We start from the raw sequence: 18400 nt of genomic DNA on the forward strand, positions 1-18400 counted from the left end.
GGCATTCATCTTAATGGCAAGTTCATAATAGCGATGTTGTAAGGGAAATCTCCTTTTATCAGGACCCATATTAGTCCCGTCAAATAGACGGACAAATCTTTAAGAAAGTGATGGTGGGTCACATTTGTGATGAGTGCTAGTTCCATCATCCCATCAGATCTACTGAAGCAGAAAGCAGCCTGCCTTATTTTTGGTTCAAGCAGATGAAGGTGCTGCCAGCGATTTATCTAGCACACGATGTTATTGTGGAGTGATCGACCAAGTCCAGGTGACCCAGAACCCTACCTCTCCATCTGTTTCTGATGCTTCTCTTCCCGAGCCTGTGCTTTCATCTGCTGCACCTCAATGGTATCTGGTTTACGTCTGCGCATGTAGAGCTCATGGTTCCCCATGCAGAGTGCCAAGATTCGTTTGTTAATCCGTAACCGAGGGGCATAGAATACAAAGTCCTTGGAACAAGAAAAAGGCAGCATTAGACCTGTTCTTTCAGCATAAGAAGCCCCCTGCGTATGCAACACGCTCCAAGACACTAAGCTCTCTAGAACTGCTAGCCAGCTTTTCTTAACGGTGTCTAATTCATCGGTGGCGGTAGTTAGACACCTATCTCTCAGGAATGAACTTCAACCTGACAAATACACACGGGGCAGAAGTGCCCAACTTGTTACAGCCTGCTAGGTTCCATTGTAAGGCATCCCTAGCACATACAGTACACAGCGACATGCTTCACTGTTTCATTACAAAACAAAAAAAAACCCACCATCAGGGCTGGTTTACCAGGCACGCTGAAATTACGGCTTCTCGCACCTTTCTTCCCACTTAGTTATTTAACGCAATAGCAAATGTAATGTTTCGTCTTATGCCAGAAAGGGTGTTAAACATTGTGTCCAACAGATAAATAACTTTGTTCTCTTAAAACAAAGTAATAGGTTTTTAATTAATTTTAAATTAAATTTAAAACAAAGCAACAGCAGCAGGGAAATGCTTCCAAGCAGCAATGTAACAAGAATGACCAGAAGAACAGAAGGCATCAGCTGACACAGGAAATTAATAAGCCTTAAAAATGAAACCGATTGTGTGCATTAAAAATTTGTAAGAAAAGAACCCTCCCAGCATACCCTGCAAAATGACCTGAAGTTTCAGCTTCAAGTAAGGTGAAAAACTGCAAAAGACCATTCCACACACTCCTAAAGCCAACAGTGTTAACACAAGCGCCTCAGATCCCTAATTGTACCATCAGAGAATCTGAACCATCTCAGGAGAATGGCAAACCCCAAGCAAAGAGCTTCTCCTTGCCACTGACTTTGAACAGCTTAAGGTTATACTGAACAAATTCCTACCCTCCTTAGCCAGAAACAAATCCCAACTATCACCTCACTGCCATTAGACCCATTCTGCACGTACTGCCCTGAATAGATCTGGTAAGTAGAGCACTGCCTAAGTCAGCATTTGACATTACTGATAAAAAGATTGCATGCAATGTAAAATTAATTTAAAAAAAAAAAAAAGAGAGATCATTCATCTAAGAAGCCAAAAGTTTAGTTTAAATGTTGCTTCTTACTGGTGCTTTCTTGTCAATAGGCTTGATAACAAATTTCTTGTCATTGAATGAGATATTTCTGATCTCACTCCAAGGGAATCCAATTTTCGGTGTTAGCCTGCAGAAATGGAAAGCAAAAGGAAATAAGAGCCCCAAGTCATTCCAAGTTCTTGACTTTCAATATAAAGCTCAAAAGTCTACCAAATCTGCCCTCATATTTCAGTACTCCTATGCTAACCGGAATCAGCAAACAAGATTAGTCATGCAAATGAACTACAAACATAAGAAGCAGATTTTCAATCCCGCTTTTTTCTTTTTTTAATGGAAAACAGAACTGGAGAATGCATCTGCAGCACGAAGACTAGGGATGCAAGTAAAACTAGCCTGATAAGATTCGCTAGTTTCTTGTATATTTTAGTCCAAAGCAGCATGTTTTATGGATCATTCTGGCAGTGTCAAAAATACAGCCAAGAATGATATAGAAATCGTAGAGTTTAGTTAAAGACTTGAATTCCAGAAAAGATTAGTTTTGAATGCCTTTGTACTGGAAAAGAGCTGAAGGCAATGATGAGGAGAGGGGGTTTGTTACCTGTCATTCTGCTCATAAATGTTGAGTCCAAGAGCATCTACACCTAGCCAGAGTTCAGAGCCCTTCTTGTTCTTAATGTTGAAGTAGTTCACACCATACATTTCCAGATCCTGTGCAATTTTCAGGTACTCCAAGACAGCATCTTCTCTGCAGCGTGCAAAAATAAAGCAGATATTCCTTTTTGAGTCTATAAGCCATTAGAGCAAGAAGGTGCTGTCCTCCTACACGGGCAGAGCAGCAACAAGCTGGCAAAGGTTTCAGGCATCACCCTAGCAGATAATAACAAACATACTCTGCAAACTCAGTTTTGTTTTACTAAGGACAGCCAGCTCATGTGGACTAGCAAGGGCAGAGGCATGTGAGCCTAGTTACTCTGAGCAGAATAACCTGAAGAATGTCAACTCATCCTGAAGCAAGCCACATATTTTGTATGCGTTCATACATCACACACTGACACGTATCACACTACTTCAACTACAGCAGTTTCACACTGCATCCGTTACCTAATCATCCCTCGATGTTCCTCATGCCACACCTGGATCCTCTCCTCCCACTGGTCCTTGTTAAGCTTGTGCTGCTCCAGAACTCTAGAAACAATACATGGGACATTTGAGACCACCCACTGCATTTATGCACACAGTCACATCACTCTTGATTAAGGCTTCATTAAACACTCCATTGGCATCACAGTTCCCCCACAAAAATATTCCAGGAAATACCATTTTATTATAAGGCTAGCTAGAGACACCCTGGTCAATATTCAGGCTTTTGACAAGTCACAAGCTATATTCAGCTGTGCTCCTCCTTGTAGCATTAGGACAAGGGGAAACGGGTTCGAGTTACGTCAGGGGAGGTTTAGATTAGATATTAGGAGACATTTTTTCACTGAAAGGGTTATTAAACATTGGAATAGGCTGCCCAGGGAGGTGGTGGATTCACCATCCCTGGAGGTGTTTAAAAAAAGGGTAGATGGGGCACTTAGGGACATGGTTTAGAAGTGGCTCTTGTCAGGGTAGGCTAAAGGTTGGACTCGATGATCTTAAAGGTCCCTTCCAACCTCAACAATTCTATGATTCTATGATTCTATTACTTTTTTTCTTTGTTTGTTTTGGAGCTGCTCTTAACTATTTCTGATTAGAGTTTCTTCAGTAGCAGTAAGATGTTTAAGATTAAAGCTTCTATTTAAATGAATACTAATCCCAGTCCTCAGAGAGGCATGAGGCTGTATTTTATTCTGAACATTTCAAACAAGACACCACCCCTAAAAAAAAAAAAAATAATCCCAAACCCTTAAAGGCAAAGAAGGTCTAAGACTACCCAGATTCACTTACCTCTGTGGGAGCAGCTTGTCGCTAGCAAGGTAGCCAGACTTGTGCACCTCTTTGTTGAAGTCTCCATATTTTGACTGGACGGCATAAGATGCCAGAAGGACGGCTGTTTCTGGAGGGCAATAAATGTCATCATTCAAAATTGCCTCCTTCACTTGGAGGAAGAAAAGGCGCTGCGTGATGTCCTGGATCAGCTCTTCTGCCACATCCTCCGGGTAGAACTTGGCACGGAATTTGAAAAGCAGGGGGGTTTCTTTGCGTACGTCCTGTGCTGTTACCTGGAACAGAGTTATCAGATTTTATAGCCTGCACACCAAATGAAGGGGAGCAGGTTTATGAACAGGAAGACAAGCATGCATTAGAAAAAAAATTTCTCCCTTTCCAATGCCAAAGTGAGTGGACAGAAAAGCAAGGATTTTCAATTCCTTACTGCTAAATATCTCATCACCTCTCCCCACAGGGCTTATGATAAGCCACTAGTTATGATCAGTGCTAGCTAAATTACTTTCCAGGTTTCTCTCCAACCAAGATGCCCACATGAGCACCACATTAGCGTGTTAGCAGGAAGGGTAACAGATCTGCCTGGACAACAAACAGGACTAGAAGCAGGAGGACCGGGTCGGACACTATGACTCCTTGTACCTTGGGGAGGGGGTGTGCGGACTGAAGGAAGGCAACACCAAGTCGCCAAACTTGTGGGTGTGTGGAAAGGCAGGAACAGATCCCTGCCCCGCAAGGGAAAGGAACCCAGGACAAGTGAAAACTTGGAGCAAACATACCTTTTTGTTCAATTTCAGCCATGTTGAGAAGCCCTTGGTGTCCTGATACTGAAGTCCAAAAAACCAGACCTCCCTTAGGCCAATTGTCTTGACGACCTGGAAGAAAGATAATTAGGAAGAGCCCCATCCAGACAGGCCGATCTCAGTGGTGGAGGAGAACGTGTTAGAGGTAAGGTCAGATGAACACGAAGATAACCAGTGCCCCAGCCTTCTGCCTCCACGGCTACAGTGCACATACATAGGTGATAAGGCATCTGAGGGGTCTTAAGTGGGAGATGTATTCTTCCCTCTCCCTCCTCTCTTTAAGGCTTGTTGGTATTTATAAGCAACAGCTGGGACACTATTTTCTTCAGCTACTTCTAAGCCAACATGTATGGCCAAAATACGATGCAGCAGGTCTGACAGGTACAACAGCTGCCAGGAATCAACATCACAGCTCCATTTTCAGGTACACCCCTTACTTATCATGCAGACGTACTACTCCTGGGCAAGGCATGAATCACCCTGCTAGGCTTAGGCTGTGTCCTACTAAGGCTGTGCTGGTTTAAGATTTGTATTCTACTCCACCGATAGCTGTGGACAAGGCCTTTCATGCAGCTCTTTAATGAGTGGCACCATTAAGAGGTACCGCAGTGGGTAAATCGATACGCTACCCCTTCTGCCAGGACAAAGAGCCGCCACAGAAATTAACGACATCACTATGTAAGCTCTCAGCCATTTCCCTAGCACACCATGGGTGCTCTGTAAATAAGAGTTAAGAACGCTTTACGGACATACTGTAACATGAGATAAGAGCCTCATGGGGGGGCAAGACTACTGCAGTATAACGCTACTGCTGGTAAAAAGGAGGGGGAAGTTTCTTGGTGAAGCCTGTGCCCTGGCAAGTCTGGGACATGCCAGAGGGTGCAGCAAGTCTAGAAACAGAAGATCCCCCACATCTCTCCTGAAGCCCCAGAAGTTGTTCTCATGCCCACTTACCCATCACCTCCATTACTAGAAAAGAAAGGGGGAGGGAACGGACACTTGTCTTTAGGTAAATAGGACACTGTAAGCTACTTCTACACAGCAGCCACCCCTTGGGCTTGCCCACAGCTCCCCTCCTTCAGAGGGACTCAACAACTGGAGAGCCAGGGATGAGCCTGGCCCTGGGAAAACCAGCTGCCAGATCATGCTGTCCCCCCTGCCAGGAAAGCTGAGGTAATTTTGTACCGCCCTGTCCCACGTTTTACAATTTCTCCCTAAATGCCTGCTTCCTTTTAAATCACTTCCTGGTTGAATCCTCAGGATGCACTCTGTTCCCTTCTGATGCGGTCTCTAGCTTTGGCAAGACACCAACACCAAGCACATGGGTTCCCCACAAACACATTACTAGGAAGATTCTTTAGGGCCTCGACCAGACATTTCTTCTGGCCTTACAAAAGCAGCATCAGGGCCCTAGTTCCTCTCAGGCCAAAAAACCCAAGGCAGCTTTCAGCAGAGACATGCTATTAGCAGCACACACAGAGACAAAACCTACGCAAGGTCATGTTGTCTATATACATCATCCCATGTAATGATTCAGCCTCTCCTTGCTGGACTATGAGCTGGAGAGCTGCCCTAAAGCCCCTGTAAACACAGGGGAACATGGGGCAGATAAGCCTTCATAGAATCATAGAATTGTTAGGGTTGGAAGGGACCTTAAAGATCATCTAGTCCCAAACCCCCTGCCCTGGGCAGGGACACCTCCCACTAGATCAGGTTGCTCAGAGCCCCATCCAGCCTGGTCTTCCCTGGAACTTCCAGGGATGGGGTTTCCACCACCTCTCTGGGCAACCTGCTCCAGTGTCTCACCACCCTCGTGGTGAAGAGCTTCTTTTTAACGCCCAGTCTGAATCGACCCATCTCTAGTTTTAATCCATTCCCTCTAGTCCCACCATTACCCAACATCCTAAAAAGTCCCTCACCAGCTTTCTTGTAGCCCCCTTAAGATACCGGTAGGCCACTATAAGGTCTCCTTGGAGCCTTCTTTTCTCCAGACTGAACAACCCCAACTCTCTCAGTCTGTCCTCACCGGAGACGTGCTCCAGCCCTCTGATCATCCTCATGACCCTTCTCTGGACACGTTCCAGCACGTCCATATCGTTCTTGTAGTAGGGGCTCCAGAATTGGACGCAGTACTCCAGGTGGGGTCTCACCAGAGTGGAGCAGAGGGGGAGAATCACCTCCCTCAACCTGCTGGCCATGCTTCTCCTGATGCAGCCCAGGATACTATTGGCTTTCTGGGCTGCTAGTGCACACTGACGGCTCATATTGAGCCAGTGATTCACTGGTGTGTATCACGTAGAAGGATGCCCACAGCTTCAGCAGAAGAATCAGAGTTTGCGGCATGCGTTGAAAGGACGTGATGGAAGGAGTGGGAAAAAGGCTGTCCTAGAGCCTAAGGAAAGCTCTGTTCTCAACAGCATTAACATTTGAATGGGATGGAAGCTCCCCCCTCTGCTGCATGTGTCTGCTTGCTTCACTTCCATTTGTCAGCAGCTTGCGCCTGGGAATGCACCGCGCCGGGCTGCCAGTGAGGAACTGAAAGGCCCCGCACAAAAGGACTTTTATTCCCCAGCAGAAGCCTGCACAGCAACAGCAGGGACAACAAGGGACCGCACAGCACACAGCATCACACCCCCAAGCTGCTGCTGAATCAAGGAGGGGGGGAGACAGTCCTCCTCCCTCCTTCCCACCTCAGCTTTAGCAGGTTTAGTTCCATTTAGCAAGGGGAAAAGCATGGAGAATCAGCTTTCTACAGCTGCAGGGAGCCTGGCTGGCAGTTAGCAGCTCAGCGACGTTTGGGGGTGTTCAGCACTCAGAGCCCCGACCAGCTGTGAGATGTTCCAAAAAGCAAACAGTTACTGGCAGTGGCTGAGGATGGAGAAGGGCTGGCACAGAGGACAGGAAAACAGAGTACTGTTTAACACAGAGCGCTATACTTGAAATACCTAAAGTTGACACTCTCGGCTGGAGAGTGACATCTTTTCCTCGTGCCAGGGAGAACATTATGTCAGTCCCTGGGTCTCCCTTAGCCTGCAGTACGAGGCTTAGTCTACAACTGGCAACAGATTACAGGCAGCCTTAAAATTCAGCTGTCCCACAGTACCTCCACCAGCCGAGACAAAGCCCTTCCTCAAGCACCCCTTAGCTTAAAATTCCACTTACTAAGCATTACTGACACAGGGGAAAGGTGCATTTCTGGTGACTCCACCTTCTGCATGCAGTCTAAGCACACAGTAGTACAATTTTTTTTACTTCTGTTCAGAGAAGAAACACAGAGTCTTCCAGGTAACCTTTTCTCTCATTTCTCCTTACTCCACATTTTCCAGGTCTGCATAACTCTTCCTGTCCTTCCCTTCAGCACTCACCCATCTCCCTCCAAACTATTTTCTTGCCATTGAGTGCTGCCCACAGCAGACAGAGCGCCATAAGCAGCCTCTTAAACATAGGTTTTAGCATCAAGATGATGCTTGAGGACTGCCCTCATTCTCAGCCCAAGAAATACACCACCACACTGGCAAACAAGCACGGATCCTGCACGAAGGCACTATCTACACACGGGGAAGACCAAAGCATGCAAGCAGAGAAGACATTCCACTCAAACCTAGTTCCTGGGCCAAAGGCCAGAGCATCCCAGGCTATCCCACAGCACAAATCTGTCTTGAATCTCACCTGCTGCCCTAGTTAAAGATGAAGTGGGCCTCTCTCCCTTTCTATGACAGGCATGTCAACTATTTCTGATAGAAAGCTGCTAACAAACTTTATTGCGGGAGGGGCTCTGAACTGGTGCCACACCTGCAGTTTCATATGCCATAGTGCAAAATGACTTAGAAAACGGTCTTCCAGGTACCCTAACTTAACACCCAAGATGGGCTCCATCTACAGCCATAAATATTCAACTCTTCCCTTTCCATTTGGCTGATGGATTTATTTCTAACTTTCCCTTTTAAAGCGCTAAAATGCCGAAGTTCTAAATGACAGGATCTTCTTTGAGTTTTCAAGCTTATTACAGTTTGTCATTGGCCTCCTCAGCAACGAGCAGTCCATTTTTGGTTGGACTACTGCTTTATAAAAGCCAGCAAGTTTCCACATATTCCTGTGAAATTTGAGACACGTTTCCATACCACTCAACCACAAGCCTTCATTACACAAACAAGAGTTCTGGGGTTTGCGGGAGGAACGGGCCACTGTCCCGAGACTTGCTGCTTTCTACCATGAAACTGCCATAATACATTTTCGGTTCAGTGCTTTTATCTACTGTATCAAGTGCTCCAGATCAGTTTCCTGTGTATTTAAACACTATTAGGTAGGACCTTACCAACGCTAAAGGCTTCTCTACGGCCTCCCTCCTCACAAAGCTTAGTTTACAGGCCATGACAGACCAGCCACTTTTGTTCCAGCCACAGTTCAATTCAGCTGGAGTTACTCCAGGCGAGAGGGATTTGGTCAGCCTGTGTCGTAAGCTTTAGCAATCATTAAAGAAGAGACTGACAAACTGGTACTCTACAAAACCATTAAACTCACTGCAGTAGATAAGCAAGCCAGGGCAGGGCACATGAACTCAGAATCTCAGGAGCTCTGGCTCTTAATGAAATACGTAGGATCCTTAAGAATTAAAAAGAAAAAAAAAAAAAAGAATACTCCCCCACTCCACTATATATTAGGCTCAATGCTGAACATAACACACAGCATCAGTGGCTAGGTTTAGAGTGAGCAGAGAGATGCTTGTTTTAACAATTTAATGTATAGCTGAGTGTACTTTTCTATTACAAGGTTAGTTTTCACCCCAAAAGCTCAGGAAACTGAGGAAAAACCTCCTAGGAAGATTAATCACACGCTTTCAGAGTCCAAAGTGAGAGATATTACAGTTTTTCTAATGTCACATTTCTCCTTAACCTGTGACTTGGCTTCATGGCTTTTAATTGGCCATAGATAACCTTTAATGAGACTGGGTGCATTCGGTTACTCCAAAGGCTTATTCTGGAGTGGCGTGCTGAAGCCACCATCTCCTGGACTTCGCAGTGTACAAAGGCTAGCATTGGAAGGACTGAAGGTCCTTCTGACTGAAGGTCAACTATAGGCTCAGAGAACACTAAGCACAAATCTGTTCTGAAACTGGAGAAAGAGAGTTCATTTTAGGTTGGGGAAGTACTGACCGAGCAGTTTAGTAACCACAATTCATTGTTAAAAAGATCCTGATGTCAGGCCTATCAAATGGCCATTGACTGCACTCACCACCCAACAGCCCTAGTGCAGCAGACAGCTAAGAATGCTCTACCAGAGACTAGAAGGAATGAGGTCTCTGAAGGGGAATGAAAGAAAGAACAAGGTGCCAGCAGAATCCAAGGTCAGAAGCAATCAGAAACAAAGCATCTGAGAAGCTGCCTCATAGAGCACGTGGGGGACATGGAAGAAGGGAGTATGTTTTCATACCGCAGAAGTCAAAGCGGTTGAGGATTTTGCGAGCAGTCTGTACGCAGGCTGCCTGAGGAGCCTGTAAGATGCAGCGTCCACTAAACCAGGGCATTTCCATGAAAGCTTTCCAGCCAGCCAGCCGTGGAGCACTTCGGCAATCAAGTTAGTTACTCTCTCCCTGTACAAGGTAGAGGCTAACCCTCCCCATGGCCCCCCAACAGGCCAAAATCTGATGATTCAAGCTAGAAAATTTACCCAGAAAAAGGAAGTTTGAGAGGGAAAAGAAAGGCTGGAGGGACACACAACTTCAAAGCTATCCACAGCAATAAGTAGCTAAGCAGTTTTACCAGAGAAACAGTTTCTTTACCCATCCTTCACGTGCAGGAGATGCACAAAGCAAAGCAACGCTCTGGTTTACACCAGTCTCTAGTCCAACTGCACTTCAGTCTGATACAGAAAAGGGTCAAAAGAGGATAATAAGCAGCTATTGTTGTTGCTACTTTGGGCCAGAAGATGATTTCCAACAGAGCAGTGAGGCATCTGCACTGTTCTACCACTACAAAAATTCTCTTTGGAATATAAGCAAGCAGGAAAGAGGGAGCCAGGAACATTGCCACCTCAAGCCCATTCACCTATTATTACTACAGAACTTTAGACTCAAACTGTTCCTCCTCGTGAAGCTACTACCTAGATACAAGCTTTCCAGAAGTCTTCTGAATCCTCTTCAAAGTAGGTCAGAATTATGCGTGGCACAACAAATCTATTTATCTACCTTTATACACAACAGGTGGAAACAAATACTACCTAAACCTTACTGAACAGAGCCAGTGGCATGCACCAAGGTAGCTGTGCAGCTAGAAACCTTGGTAATGCTTAGCAGCTTGCTTTTTGCTTAACTCCAAACTGACAGCTCAAAGTGAAAGTGCACTCTGGGGCAAAAACGTGCAGCAAATCTTATTTTTTTTTTTCTGTGAAAGAGTCAAAAGTCAGGTTTCACACCAGAAGGTCAATTTGCTGCAACAGCAAAGCCCTAAGTTTGCTTTGTAGAGGAACTCTCCCTTCCCTCAAAAAAGCACTGATGAAAGCAGCTCCTTTTTCAGAACCAGCATCATGCAGAAAATACTAGATTAGCAATTCCAAGAGCTAGAAAACGAACAGCCATAACTTTGTTCTTACACATCCCCCCATCTTAGGGCCCAAGACCAGCTCAGGACAGACACAGTCCCCGCTTGGTCCCCGTCAGCGGTGTCAGCAGGGAGAACAGCTCTGGACTATCTCTTTACAGGAACTAATCCACACCAACAGCTCAGCCATTTGAAACATACTGGATATATGCCAGCTGACAATATATGCTAAGCCCCATCCCCGTACTAAAGGGAGCAAAATTTAGTATTTACTGTCAGCTCACTAGAAGCTCTCGCGTTCTGGTTTGGTATTCAGTTAGTTCATTATGCAAAGATCAATAATCTGTTTGAGCATGTCCATATACAAGTAGTACCTGCTTTCCTCTGTGTGCAAGTCCAACTATGAAGTCTCTTTTGCAATAGAAAAGAGCCTTCAATTTTCCATTAAAAAAAAGGGACGGACAGACAACAGTCTGATGTATATATACCTTGAGAGACCAAGACGAAACGTTTTCCATTGTGTCACGTGTCAGGAGCTGAATAGCTACCTCCTTTGCAATTAGTTTCCTTAATTGAAAAGGGGCAATGATTAGATTTCAGGGCAGTGACAGAGGCTGGGATTAGGCTCCTCGACCGCTCACACAGCGGTGGCCTCCAAAACTCCTAATTCATGCTAGAGGTGGAAGACTTTTGACATCCCCACATCTACTGCCAGCTCCCTTACTTCACTGCTCACAACATCCTCAAGCCTTGGCAGAAGGTTAGTTTTCCTACCATCACCACGGTGGTCCCACACTAACTGTCCCACCCTGCACTGTTGGGCTAGGTCTTTGAGAAATCATTTAGCCAAAGCCTGGACATCTGCCACTGGTGAGGACACTTCTTTCAGTATCAATCCTACCAGGAACCTGCATCACCACCTCCACAAGGATATCTTGTGTGCTAGGCAGTAGAGAGCAGTTTAATTCTCATTCCAGGGAGTGTGATAGATGGACAGTATAAAGAGATGGCGTCCATCAGACCTTTTAGAAATCGCAAGTGTTTAACAGCTAGCTTCAGATACTTTTTTCCCCGACTGTATTTCCTCTTCCAGCTCCACCTACAACCCAATTTAGCTGAACTAAACACTGCCTCATTTGCATTAGCAACTTAGAAACTTAGTTCTACAACAGCATTTGTTTTCTCCCTTTGCAAAGTGTTTACTATGGAAAAAGAAGCCAATAAAACTTCTGTTTAGACAGGTGCTGTGTGAAACACACTGCAGGGAGAAGAACGTGCAGCTGTTTGAGAACATGACACAAAGGAGTGAAATCAATTACTAAGACAGAGAGAGTTCCCATACTGGAAACATGATCAGATGCTTCTCAAACAGAGACAAGCTGCTGAAGCCCAAGTCTGCCACCACAATGTCAGTTTTCAACAGAAGCTGCAGATGGTCTAAAGCTGACTAAAAAAAAAAAAAAAAGACAAACCACAACAAGCCATGTTTATTAAAAATGCCACTGACTTCAGTAGTACAATTTCTTAGCACCTAGTGCTTTGCTTGGATAATGTCAGAAACCAGATATTGAAAAAAAAAATCATGGGAAGCACCCACATGAAGAACATCCCCTCCAAAAAAAAACAGTTCACCTTTTGATGAATGTGGGGGTATGTCACCTCAGCTTCATCGACATTTGTTCCCATGAACTAACTGTGGTGGAGTTCCATGTTGCACACACGGCTTCTGGACAGAATCCAGCTCTCATTTCTATCAATCAAAAACTATCAGATTTGAGACCACACGAGAGTAAAATACGTAGGAGCTACTACATAGTAACACACAGACAGCCAAGAACTACATGCAACTCCGAACTTTCCTGAAAGTCTTTCTGCTTTTCCCCATTATGAATGGAGGCTCTTTCAGTAAAGCCTAGGATCTCACTCTATTCCCTCCATTTCAGGGCTGGGCTGCAAAGAGCAATATAATATCTAGTGTTGAATCATCCAGCTGAGTATGAGAAAGTAGCAGTTTGTGGTTAAAAATCTAAAAAAAGATTTAAATTAGGTTTGCTAGCCCCAAATAAAATAGCTGACTTCTAAGGGTGGGTCAGCCCTTAAGTTTCTCTCTTCATTACAATAGGTACTATGTAGAGCTGGCCCCAGAACACTCACCATTACTGAACCACACCCATAGCTGACATATCTGGTCTGGCAGTTCCTTCGTCTTGTCAATAATCCAAGATTTATTTTACTTTTCTTTAAGCTATGAATTTGCTGTTCAGATTTTCCTCCAAGAGGCAAATCCATGGCCTTCAGGATTACAGCAGAGAAACACACTGGAGCCTGTCAAAGTTTCAACCGCTACAATTGATAATGACTGTCTTCAGCTGCTCCAACTTTGGGCTGCACATGCCTCCCTGCTTCTGTTCTGGCCAAAGGAGGAGGAAGTGTGCCTAGCCAGCGAACGCAGAGGAAGAAGCATCCAGATGAAGACAGCCGTATAGTACAGAACTTCTCTTAAGATTTCCCTCAAGGCTTTGATGGGAGTATAGAATATCACTTCACCTGCACTTAAGGGTTGCAGCAATATTTGAAATCCAGCTAAGCCTCTCGTATTTTAAAGACCAACTACTCCGAAAACAATTACACAATGCTTGCAAGTAAGCCTACCAAAGATAGCTTACTAGCTACCTCCTAAGACTTTCCTTGTCTTACAAGTTATGACTGCAGACATCTACCGCTTTCCAATTATTATTGTTATTATGAGCTATACCATCAATTCGGTTCACTAGAGGTAAGAATACCTCCTAACACATTATTGGAGATTCAAAAATGCAGTAGTTTTGAAAAAAAGGTATAACTTCTTACCACGCTGAGTTCTCTTGAAGTTATTATACACACTGTCACCTAATCTTTGAAGTCCTTTAGAAATTGTTTGTTGCTGCCTTAATAGAATCACATCACCTCTATCAACTTTAGATCTTCATCACTTACCTGATCAAAGAGTTGTTTCCCTGTAGTGTTGGGCTGGATGGCAAACTCCAGCTCAGCATCCATGGTGGTAACACGCACACTGATCTGGAAGACAGAAAACGCATCATTACAACACAACCTCTAAGTGACGCTACCCAATAACGAAGACCAACATCTGCATACAGCCAGGGACCAGCTCCCAAGCCTCTAGGAACTTCACTGCCAGCAGGTACAAAGTCATCTGCCCTGCCAGCATGGTGTTCCTAGTTTCTCTGTAGAATATAAAACTTTTCTGTTTCACAGCGTACGAGTTTATCCTGCCTGTTCCTGCTTGTATGCCCATCTATATACTGACACGTGAGAGCCATTCACAGCTCATGAAGTTGAATTTCTAGTCTAGAACATTCTGGTGTCTTTCACAAAAGCAGAGATGTTCCAGACCTCAGTACACACCACCAGACATCCAACCCTTCCATTTGAAGGATGGACATCAAGGAACTCCCTGGAAGCATTAACAACCTAGCACTAGTCAATACTAATATCGTTCCCGTCTCCATGGGTATTTGGAGAAATTATAAGGCACAACCCCTAATAAGCCCCAAGGGCTGTAGGTACGAAGCAGTGAGGACACAAAGACAATCTCATGCGCTAAGGCAAATAGGATGCATGCTGAACTAACATATTCACTAGTACGTGCAGACACTTCACAAAGCAGCAGAAGTATCTCTATATACCTGCCTACTGCTTTCCAATTCTTTCAGGGCGGTGAAAGATCTCTAAACACTGCAGAAATGGTTTAGGTGTAATTTAATATTGCAGTCAAGACTTTATGACAGTATTAGCCTTAGATGCAAGTAGTAAGATTATGAATGGTCTTCCAGAAGAAACATTATATGACACACTATCTTGACAGGGAAGTCTCACCATCACGTTTTCACATGCGAAACGAAAGTGGCAAGGGATTGCAGCAATGGAGTTTGCAGCTTCATCCCACAGAAGCAGGGAGACATCTGCACATCTTTCACCAATAGTTCTCATGAAGCAAGTTAAACACCAGAGGCATTTCACCTCAGAGATCAGTGTAAGCCACAATTCCACTCACAACTCCTCACCGTTACTGGAAAACATTGTGTAGATCCTTAGGGGTAGACAGGAACACTCCTACCTCAACACAGATGCCTTAACTTCTGAAGAGGCAAAGTAAGGCCTGCAACTACACCAAGCCACCTGAGAATTCATTTCTATTTGCATACCTATCAACTGAAAAAGGTAAAGACATTTCACAATTTATGAACACAAACTGCAGATATTTCAGATCAACCTGTTCTAATGCTTTTCCATCAAAGGAAAGGTTCAAAACCTGAAGTTGTACAGACGAGATGTTCACAGCACACCAAGGCCTTGCATTCATAGTTCTCCTTCTTGCCAACAGCCGTTTACCCCACATCAACAAATCTTAATTTATTTGCTCTTTAGTGCAATCAATCCTCTTAGCACACTCCAGCACCCTTCCAGGGCTCAGGGGTGGAGGGAATTATGCTGTGAACAGTTTTAGCAAGAATAACTCAAACTCGCCTTTAGACTATAAGCCAACCACATGACACTAGAGACCAAAAAACGCTTGAGTAAGCAGAGAAATATTCAAGGAACCACCCTTTACCGATATGATCGCAGCCAGTTATGATCCCTGCGTTTCTACCAAGTATACAGACAATTATTTCACATTTTGTTAACTAAGAAAGCAGCAGCAGACTGCACAAGGACTACAACCAGGGTTGTTGTTTTTTCCATAAGCAAGAAATGGTCTGCTAGTTAAGTCTAAGTCAAGTGCCAAAAGAGACCACTACATCCAAATACATTTTGAAGTTTCCCAAAAAACCTACTTGAGCACACCACTATTTTGTACTTGACATCCCCTCATGATGAACCTAAAGGTTTTCTTGTTTTAAGTTTAGCTAAAGTTTGAAGTATATTCTGGGAGAGGTTAAAGGTGGGCTCAGCACAGCAAAGCTGAAGTCTAGAAGAACTGCAGTTCTAGTTGTTGCATGCATAAGGAATGCTATTTAGACATTATTGGAGCAATGACATCGTGAACGAGCAGACAAGGAATAAATTGGTTTTGAAACCCTCTGAACCTTCTGACACAATGAACTCAAAATAAGGAAAAACCATCCCGTAGAAGTAGCAAGGAAACAGCAAGCGACCTAAACTCATAAGCAATCAAGCTTTGTTTAAAATTAGCAGCTTTCAATAGCATGCAGTTGCCTTGAGTTCCCTTGCTATACCTTCCCAAAATTATTTTCCTCAGATCCTACGTGTTGACAACTGGCAATTTCACGGTGCTTTGGTGAACCGGGAATCCAGCTGCTCGCTAGAACGGCTGAACGCTCCCCAAAACAGCTTTGCTCCGTATACATGGAAGCAGTCTCCTCTACCAGAAAGAATGCTGGCTTGTAAGCCCAGCCTGCCCAGCACACCTACCAGTGACAGCAAAGATGTCCATAAGCCATGTCTAAGTGCAAGAGGGGTTACATTAAATGAGCCATTAAGCAACAGGTTGCTTTTTGTTTGTTTTAAAGTCTTTCCTGTTCACCTATAACACTAATGTTCCAGCTACAGTGAAAGAAAAATAAGTCTTTTTGCTCTACTGTTTATGGATAAAACACAGTAGCTACTCTTATCTGATACCACCTGCATAGGTGATTGAACACTGAAGTGCCTGAGCACAGAGGAAGCACTAGAAAACAGAACTGAAACATCTGTGGCAGCTCTTTGCAGCCTGTGCCTGAAGAGCTTTTAAGCTATTCGGAGCAAATCAGACCTTAAAATTTAAAATAAAGCTGCCGCAGCAACTATCCTCATAATTCATGCAGAATACTTTTTTTGTAAGACTCACATCTCTGTTAGCACGGTAAAATAAGGCCCCATGCTGGAACCAGTGAAATTCTTTCATTGTCGCTCACTTAAACACACTTATGCTATCTGACCAGTTATCAGCCTTCAATTAGCACATTCGACAGGAAGAGATAAACCGTTTTCCTCTTAGTAGGAGCCCCCTGTGCTCAAGATGAGCAGAAACCTAAGGTTTAGGAGCAGCAAAGTCTTGAATGGGGTTTGCACTTGCAACTTGCTATTTTAGAAGACAGCATGAGCTAAGATACCACAGGAAACAGGCTTGTGCTTTAGAGAACCACACCCCGGCAGTGCTAGCTTCCCTGATCCGAACAGAGTTTTAACACGTTCAACAGCGAATTGCTGTTAACTGTCAGAAGACCGAGCTGGGGACATGTCCCGGGCTGTAGCGGTGACATTTTAACCACTAGTTTCGTAGTACTTTAATACTTGGCTAAGAAGTTAGTTTGCTGTAAAACTGCGCTTTGTGAAGCGCAATTGGTGTGGAAACAACATACAAAGAGTTTTTCCCCCCCAAACCAAGCCACTTTTTTTTTTTCTTTTTGAGCCAGTTGCTGCGAACTAGAAAAACAAAGTAAGGTTTCTGCCGTTTCAGGTGGTGGGAGGCACTGCTCTCCACTCCCAGTTAGCAGATAAGAGGCCTGACAGTACTTCAGAGCAGATGCACGCTTATCGAGGGTTTTGTTTCATTTCAAGAGCCTGCGTACCGGCACAGAAATACTAATTGGGTCTCCTAGCATGTAAAAATGCTGAAAAAACAAGCACCAAGGGAGCTGCGTTTGGAAAGATACCCAGGGGCCGCCTCACCGACGGCAAGGCAGTCTCGCTGATCCTCTGTGCTCTGCCTGCAGCTCAGAGTACAAGGAGGGAACCACAGACCGCTACAACCTCTACCTGACAACCCAGTGCCAGGCACTACGTGTTCACCTCCATCCTCCTCATTCACCTGAGGCCTTACTTTTCGTAAAACCACTTTTACTGAGGCATTCACAGCCGAGCACTGCCCAACACAGATGTTACACAAGGGTTACACAACAAGAGTGCTCTACCAGAAGAAAGCCCGCACGATCCAGTCCCATCATAATTTAGACTCTTGTTTGCCTCGAGAATTACCCTGCCACAGCAGTTTTGAACCATTTATCTAGTTTACCATCAATACTTATTCTAAGAAAAGCCTCAAGATTCATTAGCACTAAGCTTTTACACTTTGTATTTCTAAGCCATCTAGTGAGGTTTTCCTCGGTTTGAGGGCTAGTATAACCACCATCACACTTACCATTTGGGTTGCAAACAGAATAAAATAGTCCTCAATGAGATAATCAGCTTGGACCGCTGAGCATATACAAATATAGCTCCATCACAGGTAAGGTACACACTGCTGAGATGTAAGGAATAGGACTAAATACGGTGGGGGGGAAAAAAAAAAAAAAGAAAAAAAAGAGAAAAGACATTGCCCACCAGGGATCAGATTGCAAGGTCCACAAAGGCACCACTAAATAGCCTTCTTTTGTCTTTCCATCATCATTTAATATACTATTTTGCATACAAACAGCTAGCAATATTCTATGAAAAGCTTCCAGAGGAGGCTGTCCTGCACGTTGCAAGAAAATTCAAGGATCACATTTCAACAGGCAAATTTACACTCACCAAGCTAAAAAATACTTAAGAAAAGAAGCCCATATTTTACTGATTCATTTCATAACAGCTACAGGAAAGAGCTAGAAACCTAGCAACTCTTC

The 18400-nt window shown here is 44.3% G+C and overlaps 1 protein-coding gene across 1 annotated transcript in view; it reads right to left on the reverse strand.

The window, feature by feature from the left end:
- The window catches only part of MSN (moesin), a 47960-nt gene that overhangs the window by 6396 nt on the left and 23164 nt on the right, over positions 1-18400 (reverse strand). The window contains exons 2-8 of the mRNA XM_063346352.1: positions 13770-13853; positions 4234-4329; positions 3458-3732; positions 2630-2713; positions 2127-2273; positions 1559-1655; positions 286-449 (exon numbers count right to left, since the gene is read on the reverse strand). Coding sequence (XP_063202422.1) covers positions 286-449; positions 1559-1655; positions 2127-2273; positions 2630-2713; positions 3458-3732; positions 4234-4329; positions 13770-13853 — 947 coding nt within the window. The remainder of the gene's footprint in view (positions 1-285; positions 450-1558; positions 1656-2126; positions 2274-2629; positions 2714-3457; positions 3733-4233; positions 4330-13769; positions 13854-18400) is intronic.

The sequence above is a fragment of the Chroicocephalus ridibundus genome, chromosome 9, assembly GCF_963924245.1.
Source record: "Chroicocephalus ridibundus chromosome 9, bChrRid1.1, whole genome shotgun sequence".
In the NCBI taxonomy this organism is placed as follows: Eukaryota; Metazoa; Chordata; class Aves; order Charadriiformes; family Laridae; genus Chroicocephalus; species Chroicocephalus ridibundus.